The sequence below is a fragment of the Gossypium raimondii genome, chromosome 12, assembly GCF_025698545.1.
Source record: "Gossypium raimondii isolate GPD5lz chromosome 12, ASM2569854v1, whole genome shotgun sequence".
Lineage (NCBI taxonomy): Eukaryota > Viridiplantae > Streptophyta > Magnoliopsida > Malvales > Malvaceae > Gossypium > Gossypium raimondii.
This window is the reverse complement of record NC_068576.1, coordinates 41,402,229-41,416,494: the sequence shown is the minus strand read 5'-3', so window position 1 is coordinate 41,416,494 and position 14,266 is coordinate 41,402,229. Positions and strand designations below refer to the sequence as shown.

Sequence of the window (14,266 nt, the reverse complement as noted above, 5' to 3'; positions counted from 1 at the left end):
ATTGAAAGAGTGTCTCCCAGTGTCTGGCCATTAGCATACAGTTTCTACGAGTGATCATGTAACACCCCTATACCCGGTTCGACCCAAGGAACTTAATATAGGAATATTACATTTGGTGCAAAGTGATTTTGGCTAATCACTAATATATTTGAACATTAAAAAAAATAAAAAAAAATTATAACTTATATTTTAGTCCCTACTACTTGGAACACACTTGATCTTCCTAAGCACATGTCATTCTATTCAAAATTTTGAAACATACCCTCTTGGCACTTGGAGATGTGATGAGATGGATGCTTACAACCTCAATTACAACTCTTCAAAATCACTATACCCAATATGCGCATGGAAAATAAAATCGTATACTGAGTAAAACTTAGTAGTATTTCTATAATTCGAATATTTAAAGATAAGAAATTACAAATATACAATTAAAATATAAACATATATTAATATTTAAATATTATAACAACCATATCATATTTCATTTGTTTCACAAATATCTCAATTCTCATACTAGCTATATAAATAGCTTTTCACAATTTATTTCACATTTCATTATACAATTGCATTATCCATTCCATATTCATTTCATGAGTATATAACTTATATATTCCATATATTTGCAACATATTTCACATTCTATTTTCAATTCACTATTTCACTTCCATTTCTCATACCATGTCATTTCGATATCAATTATAAAATCTTATTATTCATTTACCCCTATTAACACGACTCGGACTCGGACGGATACACGAATCCAACCAAAACACACCAGTTTGGCACCCGATGCCCATCGGATAATTCGAAGTAATAATTTGACACCAGTGTCTCATCGGCTAAACCGAAGTAAATTGGCACCTAGTGCCTTATCGAATTAATCCGAAGTAGTAAATTGACACCCAATGTCTCATCGATTCGAAGTCGAAAAAATCCCTAAACTCTTCCAATCCTATGACATGCCATCCGACTTAGCCTGATACAGTTAATAGGGTTCCAATTCACTTTTCAAATACAACCAAATATTCATTTCAATTCAAATAATCAATATACTCAATATATATATACCAATTCAATCAATATAAATTCAATAAATTCATCCCGTAATAAATCAATCCATTTCAATTGCAAAACACAATAATTCTCACCTCAACACTTACCATATACATTAAATTGAATTATAACAATTAACAACTAAATTCAGATTATAGAAATACAAACCAGAAATTCCAAGCTATTCCACTAGACTTTATCTTTTCCCTTTTTAGTCAAGGGCTCCGGTATGACTTTGTCTTTTCCCTTTTTATCTTTATCATGCCGACACTTATCAAATGAGATCATTATGCATACAAGCATCCTACAAGACCAAACATGTATCATTTAGTTCACATAGCAAGTCAATTACATAAGTTCCAACCATTATCAACTTATTAGGTAACATTAACACATGTTAGTACAGAACTCCGGGGAGGAAAAATCTCAAACACACGAACGAAACTCGAACAAAAAAAAGAAGAAATAGGAAAATGCTCCAAGGTGTGTATCAAGCCACTATCTTTAAGGTTATATTGGCCCCCACCTATTTTCAGTGTGCAAAAGAGTTTCAAGCAAAATAACCTCGAGGATACAATGAAGACGATGACTGCTTGTGTTTTGCAATGACGAGAATAATCCACTAAACACTGAGCAATATATAACAAGAAAATAAATTTCTACAAAGGATTTCAGCAGTAATACTTTATAGAATAATCTAATAATATTAGAAAATGGAGAAAGGAAAGAAAGAATTTTAGAATTTGTTGGTATGATTTTCAAATGAAATCTCATTCCTATCTATAGGAATTCTCATGTCTCTTCATAGAGACATCTTTCAATAGGTGTCTTTTTGAATAATAATATCTTTAAAAATACGCATAATTATTCATTTAATATTATAACTATTCAAATAATATTGTTTGAATAGTTATAATTGTTTTCAAAAATCAAATGATATAAAATTTGACCAATGACCAAAAGATTTATCTTTTGATTAATTACACCAATTCATTTATAGTTATTGGAATACTATAAATATTTGAAAATGTTCCAACAATACCAAATGTAATCACTGAATTTTGTCCGGTTAAGGTTTCGTGTTGTAATCAGGAGATTGGTTTTGTCTCATTTAGGCCCATTATGTTTGGATAATTAGGCTTTGGGCTTGTTTGGGCTTTAGCCCCCTTTTTTTTCTGTTTTGTTATGTTTTTATGCTTTTCTAATTTTAATAATAATAACAGAATAATGATAATAATAAATCAAAAAATAAAACTTTTAAAAAAATTATATTTTAGCCCCTAAACTATTCATAATTACATTTGAGCCCCTAAACTTTCCATAAATTGTATTTTGGCCCTATATTTTTCTAAAATTGTGTTTTTACCCTAAAATTTTGCATCCTCTACAGTTTAGTCCTTTTGTACATGTCAAATCACCCAATCGGCATCCGGGCGTACAGTGCCACCTCCAGCTACTCCGGCAGCCTCCCTAGGTTCATGATACCCTCCACTGTCACCTGAAGACAAAGAAAAAGAAGACAAAAATAAGCAAGATAAAAGAAGAAAAATGAAAGAGAGAAGGGGTTTTTTTTGCAGCAAAAAAAGAAAAAATTGAAAAAAAAGCAGCAAAACACTAAAGAAACAGCAGCCCAAAAGATCCTCGCCACCGTCGCGCCACCACCATCGCCGCTCCACCACCGAAACCAAGCCAAGAGCCAAACAAGCATAAACAAAAAAATAGCAAGCAAAAATAACAAAAAAGAACAGTAAAGAAAAGAAAGAATGAGAGGAGGAGAGGACCACCACGCCACAGTCGGTCGCCGCACCAGGCGGAGGAAGCGTCTTCGACGGTGCAAGGAGTTGGGGGTTGCTGAACGAAAAAGAAAGGAGAAAAAGAAAAAGGAAAGAAAGAAGAAAGAAGAAAGGAAAAAAAGAAGAAAAAAAGGAAAAAAAATAAAAAGGAGTAATTAGGTCGACCCGACCCGGATCCGACCCAAACAGCAGCCCCAGCACCCAGCAAGCAGCAGGCCACGCCAGCAGCAAGCTTGCAGCAAGCCCACTCTCAGCAGCCCAATAGTAGGTCTGCCAAAACCCAAAAAAAAAGCAGCGCCTAGGCCCAATCCAGCTCAAGCCCAACAGGCAGGCCAGTGAGGAGCTCCGGCCCAACGTCGTGATGAGGCCCACCTACCCCTGGCCCAGTGATCCATCCAACAAGCGAGCCACCCACCAAGAGCCCAGCCTAGCCAGAAAAAAAAAAGAAGAAAGGAAGAAAAAAAAGAAAAAGGAGAGAAATGCCCATTCTTCAAGCCCATAATTTCGGGCCGTTGGTAATTTTTTATCCTTATTTTAATTTAATCCATGTATTTAATTGTTGTTTCATTTCAATTGAATTAATATTTTTAAATAGCATTTTTTGAAATATTATTACATTTATTTACTTGCATTTTTAAAATAAAAACTCATTTTAATGTATAAGGCGACGAATCGATTTAACATTAAGTCATAGATTTCATCGCTATGTTGGGTGAATATCGTTGGCTCGTGTTAAATACGGGATGCCCTTCTAAAAAAATTGAGAAAATTAAAAAATTCTCGGGTTTTAAAATAAAATGTTTATTTTTGTGTTTATTTGTAAATTATCAAAATTTCATTTTTTAAATGTATATAATACGTTAATATGTAATTTATCAAAATTTTCGTATTTCAAAAATTTTTGTGTTTTCAAAAATTCTAGTGTTTCCATCGGATCCCGATTAAGTATTAAATTGAACTCATATTTTTGAAAATTAAGACAACACCTGCTTAACGAGATACCAATTTTAGGAGTCACGAGGGTGCCAATACCTTCCTTGTGTTTAACCGACTCCTGAATCCTAATTTTCTCTAGAATTTTGACGTAGACCTAAACTCGACCTTTCTTTTAAAGAAAACTAAAAAAAAACAATTTTTCTTTTAAAAAATGAATTTATTAGATGCCCAATCATACCTAGAAAAAAATCGGTGGCGACTCCCTTTTAAAATAAAATCGAAACTCTGTTTTCAAATTTTCAATTACTACTTCGACTAGCACCCGTGCAAATTTTTTTCGTCGCTACAGCTGGTGACTCCGCTGGGGACTTTTTTTGAGAGTCGAGTTTGATGTTAAACGCATGTTGTCAAAATTTTTAAAATTTCTTGTTCAAATTAATTTTTAATCGTGATCCTTGATTTTTATTTTTGAAAAGTCATGCATCTGCATCCGGTTTTCAAATTAATATTTTTCTAACTTGTTTTATTTTTCTGTTTTTTTTTCAGCTCTAAGTTTTACTGTTTTAGTTTTTAGTAAAAAATAATAATAAAAAGGTTTGTGAGTTTCTCCCTACACACCGTGCACTTGCATTCTTGCATAACATGAGCTCTCTACCCGGGCTCCGTCCGTTTAAGAGGAAGTAAACGCTACGCCTTCGTGAGTTAACTTGTCCCTCCGCATAGGCATAAGTAAATGTAATCCCTTAAATTGTGCTCGCGAACTTGTGATGGGTGATGACCGAGGCTCCGTACTAGCCTTAGTAGGTGATAGTATGGACAATTTGAGTACCTTTCTAGAACTGAAACCACATATAGTGAACCGTACGAGCCACCCAATTAGAGCCATGCCGAACCTCCGTCTGTTGGATAGCTACCGAATAAGTACACGGGAGAATTGTCTTCTACATTGTATTTCTTTTACATTTACATTTTTTTTTGCAAAAGGATCGGGTCCGTTTAATAGATTTGGATCGGGTAGAATATTTGATGAGTATGTGGGGTAAGTTTATTTTGTAAAGCATGATGGGGTAAAAAAAAAAAAACGTATGTCAGTTTCTCCCAAATGCATGTTTAGATAGCTTAATTTCTTAGATTTTCCATAGTTTTTCCTCTGTTTATATTTGTAACGAGTACTAACCAAGGTTATTTGTCTTCATTTTATTTTTCATCATGCATCATAGGCATCTTATTAGGAAGGTGTTAATTAGAGAGTGGTTGCCAAAAACGGGTTTCTGATGGAGGAGTCAATTACGAAAGTAACCGAGAAAAATGTCATAGTCTAAGACTGGTCTTTGAAGACTCAGAAAGCGAAATGGGGCAGTTTAAAGGAAGGATACATCTCTAATCTTCCCTAGCGTGTGACTTCGAATGCTCGTCAGAATGATCTAGAAGACTTGACTAGGATCTAGAAATAGTGGGACTCAGATACCAGAGGCATCTTCACTGAAAAGTATGGGGATATAGCTCACTTGGTAACAATCAATGTGAACGAATAGTTGATTCAAGCCATGGTTCGATTCTAGGACCCGGTCTATCAGTATTTCACTTTCAATCAAGAAGACATGACTCCGACCATAAAAGAGTATGCCACCCTGCTTCGCATTGACAATGTACAACTCAATAAGATATATGTGAAAGAGCCTAAACCAATGACCTTCAAGAAAAAGCTAATGAAGTTGATAGGGATGAGTGATACATGGGCTGAAAAACAGATTAAAAAAGAAGAATGAAGTTAGTTGTGTTTCGTGGTTTTCTCTTCGAGAGTTAGTTCAGAATCATCCAGATATTTTGAAGAGAGTAGATCTGTTTGCCTTGGCAATTTACGGACTGATCGTCTTCCCAAAGGTTCTTGGGCACATTGAAGTTGCGGTAGTGGATTTCTTTGAAAAGTTAAGGCAAGGAATCAACCCCGTCCCAACCATATTGGCCGAGATTTTTAGACCTCTAAATAATTATAGGAAGAAAGGGGAATGACATTTTATCAGATGCGCTCAGTTACTTAATGTTTGGATTTTTAACCACTTTTGGAAAGTGGAGCGCACACCTTTCCATATGTTCTTAAAAACATTCACTCCATTAGAAGCACACCTTGAAAAATATTGGCCAAAGGATGTCACTGAACAGCACTGGGTCTCAATTTTTTAGAACCTTCGTGCTGAAAATATAACTTAGAGAGCACCTTGGATTCGTCCTTCTGTTTTATTATACAAGTGTGGAAACCAAGACTGGGTGCCTTTGCTAGGATTATGGGGAGGAGTTGGATATGCTCCGTTGATGGTTCAAAGACAGTTCGCTTCGCGACAGTTTGTACCAGTTACTGATGGATGGGCACAATCGGAGTTTGCCTTTACAAGTGAGGGTTACATGAAAAGGGTTCAAGATACTACGAAATCTTGGAGAAAAATCTACCTAATGGAATTGGCTCTCTATGTTGATACTATCACTGTAGATTATGACATATTGAGGCAACGACGAGTGAAGAGTCAACTAACCCCACCGATTGGTGTTGCTTGCCAGAATCCGTTCTCCGAGCTGGAAATGGCAAGACGAGAATTTAAACGCGAAAAAGCCAAACTGTTACGAGATATTAGTTCTCTTCAGGAGGAAAACTACCAGCTGAATATTGATGTTCAAATTGAAAAATCCAAAAACGAGAAAGTCCAAAAAGAAGTTGAGGCCACGAGAAAGGATTTAAGGGACCTTCATTTGGAAAACAAGAAATTAAGAGGCACTATAAAGAATAGTGGATTGGGCAAATCATCGACAGAATGGAAGGAAGAACTAAGCAACATCAAAGGTGGAATGGAATTCTGGAAAGCCAAAGCGAAGAAGGAGGAGGAAAGAGCTGCACGTACTATGATAGAGTTAAGGAAGAAGAATGTTAAATACGAAACTATGTCTGTAAAATTAACGGCTAGTCAGTCTAAGCTTCAAGAGCTAAAATGAAAGAACCAAAGTTTAGAAAATACACTGCAAGCTCATCAGCAACATTTGGATGACCTCCTAGGAGCTCTAGAAGAGAAGAATGGTCAGCATGACAGAGACATTCGCGCCTACGAAAGAGCCCTCCAAGAAAAGGATATACACCTCGGCGGTTTGATCAATGAAATTCGCAAGGCGGCTGCGTAAATAGTGCAATTATTAGATGAAGCAGAAGCTTTCAGTTGCCAATACCCTCCAAGCTAAAGGTCAAGCATATCAGAGTTCCTAGAACGTATAAAGAAACAAGGCGATATGGCTAAGAAATTTGTGTAATTGTTAAACCAAGATGACAAAACTTTTTGTAATAGACTCTTTTGATTAATGAAACGCTCAAGTATGGGGCAATCTTGAAATAAACACTATTTTTACATCTTTTTGCTTAACTAACATTCATTAGTCATTAGTCATCCGTTAATTCATTGCATGTACATATCACCCTAATTATTCGTTATGGTTAAAACTGTCTAATTCATAGTTGGTACACTACGAGTCTGGAATCACGCCACTCTTATAAGATGAACCTAAGAGCTAGAGCTATGGATGCCGAACTCAATGAAAGAATGGAAATGATAGAAAGAACCCAAAGAGAGTTGCAAGAGCAACTGGCCAAGTCTCAGCAAGAGGTGAGAGACTTGATGATAAGATCCCGAGAAGAATCACTAGAGCAAAGGGATCAAATGGCCAACAGGATGGAGATGATGACGGCCTTGGTAAAATGAAAAGGGCCTATGCAGAACCCTGATACTATAGAGCCCCAATCAAGAGCTAATAATAATTAGGATCCACTCTATCCCCCGGGATTCACTCCAACTCATGCCCATATAACATAAAGGGGATATCTCCAAGGGGAATCTACAGTCTTGGGGCAACATCCTGTGCAACCTGCTCACTTAGGGCAATGAATGTTTGTATCGAACCCTGGGGCTAATCCTTCAGATCCAATTGTTCTAGACCTAGATGACCCTGTAGAAATAGCAAGGTTGAAGATTGATGATAATAATACTCAGGATAAGTATAAGATCCTGGAAGAGAGGATCAAGACAGTAGAAGGTACTAAAGTTTTTTCTGCTTTGAGTGCCAAAGTGCTTAGTTTGGTACCCTATCTGGTTTTACCCCCAAAATTCAAGGCGCCAGATTTTGAGAAGTATGATGGAACAAGATGTCCAAAGGCATAACTTATCATGTTTTACCGGAATATGACTGGCTATGTGAATGATGATAAATTGTTGGCACACTGCTTTCAAGATAATTTGGTTGGCTCGGCTCTTTGATGGTATAATCAGCTTAGTAGAGAGAGGATCCGATCATGGAAGGACTTAGCATCAGCATTTTGTGAGCAATACAAGTATGTATCGGATATGGTGCCTAATCAACTAACTTTGCAAATGATGGAAAAGAAGCCGACAAAGACTTTTAGGCAATATGCACAAAGATAGAGGAATATATTGGCTCAAGTGGAACCCCCGTTAACCAAGACGGAGATAAAAGTCCTCTTCATGAACACTCTTAAAGTGCTGTTTTACGATAAGTTGATAGGAAGTGCTATAAAGGACTTTGCAGACATTGTAATATCCGGGGAGCTTATAGAAAACACCATCAACAGTGGGAGAATGGAAGGCCCCGAGAGTTCAAAGAGGGCAGCACCCATAAAGAAAAAGGAGGTAAAAACCCATATGGTTAGAACCAAGAGCCACAGTACCTCTAATCCATACCCAGCCCAGTCACGACCTCATTATCACCCACTTACCAACTTCTATTTTCCTCCCCAATGTCCTTACTATCAAGCACCTCCCTCTTACCCCCTTTATGCAATGAATAACCAAAGACCATTCACCATGTTCCCACCGAATACTATGCCTACATAAAGCCAACCAAAAAATGAATAAAAGGTCAACAAGACCCAATTCTTGAAGACCTCAGTTCACACCAATTCTTGTGTCATATGGAGAATTATACCTAAAGCTATTGGAAAAGTAATTAATATCCCCATATTATATGGCACCCCTGAATCCCTATACCCAAAATGATATGATCCTAACGCTATTTGCGTGTATCACGCTGGAAATCAGGGGCATTCTACAAAAAACTGCCTTGCCTTTAAAAGGAGGGTCAAGGTCTCATCGATGCCGGCATTCTGCGATTCGATGGTGTTAGCAATATGACTGGAAACCCTCTTTCTAATCATATTGGTGGGAATGTAAATGCGGTGACAAATAAAGACGATTGGCGAGCCAAGAGTTATGTTGCCGAAATAAGGACACCTTTGCAGAATGTATGGGAAACGATGTTTGAAAAGGGCTTGCTCTGCTTATCCAATAGAATTTTCAAAGAAGAAAGTACAAAAGACCAGAGTTTCTGTGATTTCCATGGCGTCGAAGGGCATGACATCCAATCTTGTAAGGAATTTAGAAAACTAGTTCAGGATATGATGGATAGCAAGGAAGTCAAGGTCTTTGATAGAATGGAGGGGACCGAGGAAGGAGAAATATATGCCTCTGATAATCAATCAATAGCTTTCCCTTATAGCGCTGATAGGCCTTTGGTGATTAATTACGAGGCATAAAAGAAAGAAATTAGTCAATAAATTAAATCAAATGTGATAATTGAAGTGCCTACTTTTTTCCCTTACAAGGACAACAAGACAGTACCGTGGAAATATGATGTCAATATCGTTGGACCTGAAAGTGAAAAGTAAAAAGTTATGAGTGAATGTGTCAGCGGAATAGGACACTTTACTCACTGCGGAAGGTGTTATTCTCCTGAATTAGTTGAACCAAAGAAGAAAGTTGCTGACCCGAGCCAAAAGGGAAAATCACTAATGTATGAGGTTGAGGTCGATATTGAAATACCGTCTGAGCAAGAAGTTAAAAAGCCTGTGAATGAAGATGAAACACATGGGTTCTTGAAGTTCATTAAGAATAGTGAATATAGTATCGTGGAGCAATTAAACAAGCAGGCAGTGCGAATCTCGGTACTATCTCTATTGTTGAACTCGGAGCCACATCGAAATGCCTTGCTAAAAGTGTTAAATCAAGCTTATGTGGCAAGCAATGTATCTGTGGAAAAGCTTGATAGGTGGATAAATAATCTGAATGCGGATGATTTCATCTATTTTAGTGATGATGAAATACCGCCGAATGGTAGGGGCTCTGTAAAAGTGTTGCACATTACAACCAGTTGCAAGGGTTACATAATGTGTTCATCGAAACGGGTCTGCACTCAATGTCATGCCTTTGGCCACGCTTTCTAGGATGCCAATTGATATGTCTTATATAAGGCCTTGTCATTCTAAGGTAAGGGCGTTTGATGGGACATGATGAGAGGTCATAGGAAAGATCTAAATTCCTCTAGAGGTGGCCCCATGTGCATATGATATCAAGTTTCAGGTCATGGACATCATGCCTTCATACAATTGCCATTTAGGGAGGCCTTGGATCCATTCTGCTGGGGCAGTTCTTTCATCTCTTCATCAGAAAGTGAAGTTCATTATGGATAGCCATTTGATTACTGTCGCTGATGAGGAAGACATTGTCGCATCTATCTCCGCTGATGCACCCTACATCGAAGTAAGCGAAGATGCTGTGAAATAGTCATTTTGTTCTTTTAAATTTATCAATGCTACATTTGTTGCCGAAGGGAATAAGATTCGCACACCCAAGCTATCGAGGAATACCAAGATGAGAATTAAGTTGACTGTAGGAAAAAGAGCTCGAGCGAAAAAAGGTTTGGGAAAATATCAGCAAGGGATGGTTAGAACTTTGAAACCAACGCACCACAAGGGTCGCTATGGTTTGGGGTTCAAGCCAGATATACATCAAAGAAGAAAATAATTACAGAAAAATCAAGAAAGAAGAATCGCAAAAATCTCAGGTCGTGAATTGGAATGGGAACTAATGACGTATCATCTTTTGTCAGCAACTTTCACATTTGCGGGATTGATGTACCCAGGGCAAAATAATCTGCGGAACACTTGGTTGTTGATTGAAAAGGGTCTTCAGAATATCAGCCTAAATGCTATTGGCAATGAGGATGATACAATTGAGAATGTTTCAGTAATACCCCCTTGTCCTCTTGGATTTGCTTTGAACAACTGGACTGTTGTGGATCGTCTTGTAGTTTTTAAGTCCCTTTCAGAGTAATGCTCAATGTTAACCCTTCATTTATGTGTCCCTAAGTAGTAGGGTTTCTTTTGTAAGAGCTTATGTTTGCTCTTTATCATTTCAATGAACATTAATGAAGATGCATTTTGTCTTATATTGTCATGATCTTTTCATTTTCATTAACTTCGTAACTATTCCCTCTTTTCATATTCTTTTCTTTCATGTATCTCATATCATTCCATAACGTTGTGTTCGTTGATTCCATTACCTCGATGCTCCTCTATAGTTTTTTCATTTCACCTTTTAGGTGCTCAGATATTCATGGCATGAACAATCCCGTTATACATCGAGAAATCAATTTCGAGAATGCTGTTTATTTAGGAGAATTCGAAGTTGAGGAAAGGACGGAGGATTGTGTCTCGTCCCCTGACTTACTGAGAATGGTAGAACAATAAGAGAAATAGATTTTACCCTATCAAGAATCTGTTGAGGTAGTTAACTTGGGGAATGAAGAAAAGAAACAAGAAGTGAAGATTAGGACTTCCATTTTAGAAAACACTAAGCGGGATTTGATCACCTTGCTCCGTGAGTACAATGATGTATTTGCCTGGTCTTATCAGGATATGCCAGGGTTAAACACAGATATTGTGGTCCATAAGCTCCCATTGAAACCAGAATGTAAACCTGTTCAACAGAAGCTAAGAATGATAAGACCTAAAATGTTGTTGAAGATAAAGGAAGAAGTTAAGAAACAGTTTGATGCTGGCTTCCTACAAGTCTCTAAATATCCAGAGTGGGTAGCTAACATAGTCCTGGTACCGAAGAAAGAAGGCAAAGTGCGAATGTGCATGGATTATCGTGATCTGAATTGAGTAAGCCCCAAGGATAACTTTTCTTTGCCACACATCGATACTTTGGTGGATAATACGGCAAAGCATTCATTGTTTTCTTTCATGGATGGTTTCTCAGGTTATAATCAGATAAATATGATTCCCGAGGACATGGAGAAAACCACATTCGTAAAAATGTGGGGAACGTTCTGCTATAAGGTAATGCCGTTTGGATTAAAAAATGTTGGGGCAACATATCAGAGAGTCATGCTGATGTTCCATGATATGATGCACAAAGAAATAGAAGTTTATGTTGATGATATGATCGTAGAATCTCGGGAAGAAAGAGAGCATGTTGGGAATCTTAAGAAGCTGTTCAAAAGGTTAAAAAAGTTCCAATTGAAGCTAAATCCAGCAAAATGTATGTTTGAGGCTACATTAGGAAAACTGTTAGGTTTTATTGTTAGTGAGAGAGGTATCGAGGTTGATCCAGACAAGATAAAAGCCATACAAGAACTGCCACCCCGCGTACACAAAAAGAAGTTAAAGGATTTTTAGGAAGGTTAAATTACATTGCTCGATTTATTGCTCAACTTACCAATCAGTGTGATCCAATTTTTTGACTCCTTCGAAAACATAACCTGGGAGAATGGAACGAGAAGTGCCAAGTGGCCTTTGACAAGATAAAACATTATTTGTCTAATCCTTCGGTGCTAGTACCGTCGACCCCTGAAAAACCTTTAATATTGTATCTGACCGTATTTGAAAACTCAATGGGTTGCGTATTGGGGCAACATGATGAGTCAGGGAAAAGAGAAAATGCGATTTACTACCTTAGCAAAAAGTTCACAGAGTATGAGGCAAAGTACCCTTCAATTGAAATTTTTTGTTGTGCATTAATTTGGAGGGTTAGAAGGCTTAGACAATACATGTTGTATCATACGACATGGTTAATTTCAAAACTAGACTCAATAAATACATGATGGAGTTACCTACACTCTCAGGGAGAATGGCATGATGGTAGATCCTACTGACTAAGTATGACATCGTATATATGAGCCAAAAGTCGATACAGGGAAGAGCGATAGCTGACTTCTTCCCAAGTCGACCAATGGAAGAGCACGAGTCTTTGAGATTCGATTTTCCAGATGAAGACTTGATGTGCATTTCAGAAAAAGAGGGTGAGTCATCAAAAGAGAAATCATGGAAGATGAGCTTTGATGGTGCATTGAATGCATTGGGGCATAGGATCGGAGTAGTCTTAGTGTCACCAGAAGGGGACTATTACCCGATCACTGCAAGATTGAATTTCTTCTGTACTAATAATATAGCGGAGTATGAAGCTTGCATCATGGGATTTCGTGCATCTATCTAAAGGAAAATCAAAATCTTAGAGGTACACGAGGACTCAACATTAGTCATTTACCAAATCCGCAGAAATTGGGAAGTGGGGGATTCAAAATTAGTAAAGTATCGCGATCTCGTTGCAGAACTGGTCAAAGAATTTGAAGAAGTGACTTTTAACTACTTCCCACGATAAAAAAACTAATTGGCTGATGCCCTAGCCACCTTGGCTTCAATGTTCAAAGCAAACAGAGAAACTGAAATAATGTCTCTTCAAATGAGCATATATGAGGTCCCCGCACATTATTTTAGCATTGAGAATGAGTCAGATGGATGACCATGGTTTCATGACATCTTAGAGTATATTAAGAATCAAAGGTATCCTGAGCAAGCAAATGAGAATGACAAAAGAGCAACCAGGAGAATGGCAATTATATTGTTCTTGACGGGGATATCCTATACAAAAGAGGAAAAGATCAAGTGCTCCTAAAATGCGTGGACACTGTTGAAGCTAGAAAGATACTTGAAGAGATCATTGAAGGAATTTGTGGAACGCATGCCAATGGTTTCACTATGGCTAAGAAAATTATAAGACTCAGTTATTATTGGCTAATGACGGAAAAGGATTGCATTAGCTACGTACGAAAGTGCCACAAGTATCTAATTTACGGTGATAAAATTCATGCAGCTCCTTCACCCCTTCATGTCATGACTTCTCCGTGACCTTTTTCTATGTGGGGCATGGATGTTATAGGGTCAATCTCTCCGAAGGCTTGTAATGGACACCGATTCATCTTTGTGGTTATAGACTACTTCACAAAATAGGTAGAAGCCGCTTCGTTTGCTAATGTGGCGAAGATCGCAGTCTGCAGGTTCCTTAAAAAGGAGATCATGTGTCGATATGGTTTGCCTGAAAGGATCATTTCAGATAATGCTTTTAATCTGAACAACAAGATGATGAAAGAAGTGTGTGAGCAATTTCAGATAAAACATCATAATTCCTCACCCTATTACCCGAAAATGAATCGAGCTATTGAAGCGGCCAACAAAAACATTAAGAGAATTATTGGAAAGATGACTGAGACATATAAAGACTGGCACGAGAAGCTACCATTCTCTAGTCTACGGAATGGAAGTTGTTCTGCCCATCGAAGTGGAGATCCCATCCTTACGCGTCTTGATGGAA

General features: G+C 37.6%; 1 protein-coding gene across 1 annotated transcript; it reads left to right on the top strand.

Annotated features, from left to right (window-relative positions):
* Positions 1-6,098: 6,098 nt before the first annotated feature.
* Positions 6,099-7,525, top strand: LOC105762183 (uncharacterized). Its single transcript, XM_012580078.1, has 3 exons — positions 6,099-6,741; positions 6,832-6,949; positions 7,282-7,525. The coding sequence occupies exons 1-3, from the start codon at positions 6,099-6,101 to the stop codon at positions 7,523-7,525; spliced, it is 1,005 nt and encodes a 334-aa protein (XP_012435532.1).
* The last annotated feature ends 6,741 nt before the right edge of the window (positions 7,526-14,266 follow it).